This window comes from Rhincodon typus, chromosome 5, assembly GCF_021869965.1.
Source record: "Rhincodon typus isolate 14 chromosome 5, sRhiTyp1.1, whole genome shotgun sequence".
Classification (NCBI taxonomy): Eukaryota; Metazoa; Chordata; class Chondrichthyes; order Orectolobiformes; family Rhincodontidae; genus Rhincodon; species Rhincodon typus.
In genome coordinates this window covers 1298755-1300721 of record NC_063336.1, presented here as the reverse complement: position 1 = coordinate 1300721, position 1967 = coordinate 1298755, and the positions used below count along the sequence as shown (strand labels likewise).

Below are 1967 nucleotides of genomic sequence, written 5' to 3'. Positions count from 1 at the left end.
GACAGTGAGAGTGATGGGGACAGTGAGAGTGATGGGGACAGTGAGAGCGATGGTGACAGTGACAGCGATGGGGACAGTGACAGCGATGGGGACAGTGACAGCGATGGGGACAGTGACAGCGATGGGGACAGTGACTGTGATGTGGACAGAGACAGTGATGGAGACAGTGGGATTGCTAATGACATTGTCAGCAATAATGATGTTGATGTTAATGGTTAAGTTGATGATCAGTTGATACTGACTGTTTCTTTTTATCCCTCCCCAGGTCACTCACCCAGTTTACTTTAAAGAAGCTGTAGAACACATTGTCCGAGCTGCTCGAGTCTTCAGTCAACCTGGGGGACACCTGATGATGGTACTCGGTGTTCCTGTCTCGCTCGCTCTCTCTGTCTCACTCATGTACACACACACACACACACACACACACACACACACACACACACACACACCCTTTCTCTCTCTCTCTCTTTCTGCCTCTCTCTCTTTCTCGATCTCTTTCTCTGTCTCTCTCTCCCTATATGTATGTGCTCTGGTTTGGGAAACTAGTTGACAAGATGATGCGGCAGATGGGGTTCTGGACCCACACCTGTTATGCTGTGAAGTGAGGGGCTGTAGAAGGAGAGGGGTGTGGGGTGAAGGCACTGGTCACAGATGGTATATCATATGGGAGAAGCCACATGTCTGCCTATGTAGGGGAGATGGAAAGACACTGGCCAGTGGAACCTGTTAACATGGGATCCAGGCCAACCCAAGTCCCAGGAGGTATTTTATTGCAATTTAAGCTTGTGCAAATTAGTTATTGCAAGGAAAACCATTGCAATGTCTTTTCTAAGTCTGTTTCTGTGAGTGCCATACTCCAAGTGTCAGCGCAATTGCAGCAGCGATTACAACCTGGAGAGGTTCTCCAGCAATTTCTGTCTTTTTTCAGATCTCCAGAACCCACAATTCCTTGTTTATTTTACTGTTCCAACCTCTCAGCATCTTACCCAATGATGGAGTTGGTGAGAATGAGAAAGTGCTCCCCACAAATCAAATTCAAACCCCCAAGAAATCTCAGAAAAAGCCTTGGAGAAACCATATTTTATCCTTGCCAAATTGGAATGTCTCTTTCCCTCTCTCCCTCTCTCTCTCTTTGCCCCCCACAAATGCTGCCTACATTGCTGAATATTTCCAACATTTTACTTTTTTTTTACAGTTTTGTTTTCCGGTACCTGCCGTGTTTTGTAATTCCCTGTTTGAGGTGTGTTCAACACAAAACTTAAGCATCATTTCCACATTATTGTTTTCGGAACCAGGTGGGAGTGGACAGCACAGGAAAATTGACCAACTCTACTCTAGCCTGCCACGTTGCTGACTGTGAGCTAGCGGTGCTTTCCATTCGACAGGATTACAACCACAGTGACTTCCAGGAGGAGCTGAAGAAATCCTTCAAACAGGCAGGCGTAAATGGTGTCAAGACAGTACTGCTGCTGACAGATGAAGATCTCATCAAGGTGCAGAGAAAACACAACGCATTTGCACAGCAATGAAGACAGGGTTTGGATGTCCCGAAACACACTCCAACCACTGCACTCCTGCAATAGCAGCTGAACTAAAGCTAATGCGGATCCAGTGTTTGAGAGAGAGAGACAGATAGTGCACAGGCCTAAAAGGGAGGGAGAAATGCACAGCTATCGATTACAGAAGGATCAGGGCATCTCATACTTTAACCTGAGCAGATAGACAGGGCTTCAAATTAATGTTTTATCCAAAGAATGCTACATCTGCAAAATCCACACAGTGCTGCTCTTACAAACATAGAGGACACTCTCACCACAGACCCTCTGACTGTGTGGCACTCCCTCTGCACTGACCCTCCAACAGTGCTGCACTCCCTCAGTACTGACCCTCCGACACTGTGGCACTCCCTCAGCACTGACCCTCCGACACTGTGGCACTCCCTCAGCACTGACCCTCCAACAGTGCGG

The 1967-nt window shown here is 47.4% G+C and overlaps 1 protein-coding gene across 1 annotated transcript in view; it reads left to right on the top strand.

Annotated features, from left to right (window-relative positions):
• LOC125483089 (dynein axonemal heavy chain 6-like) overlaps positions 1 to 1967 on the top strand; it is a 343417-nt gene that overhangs the window by 281723 nt on the left and 59727 nt on the right. The window contains 2 exon segments of the mRNA XM_048596614.1: positions 266 to 355; positions 1296 to 1493. Coding sequence (XP_048452571.1) covers positions 266 to 355; positions 1296 to 1493 — 288 coding nt within the window.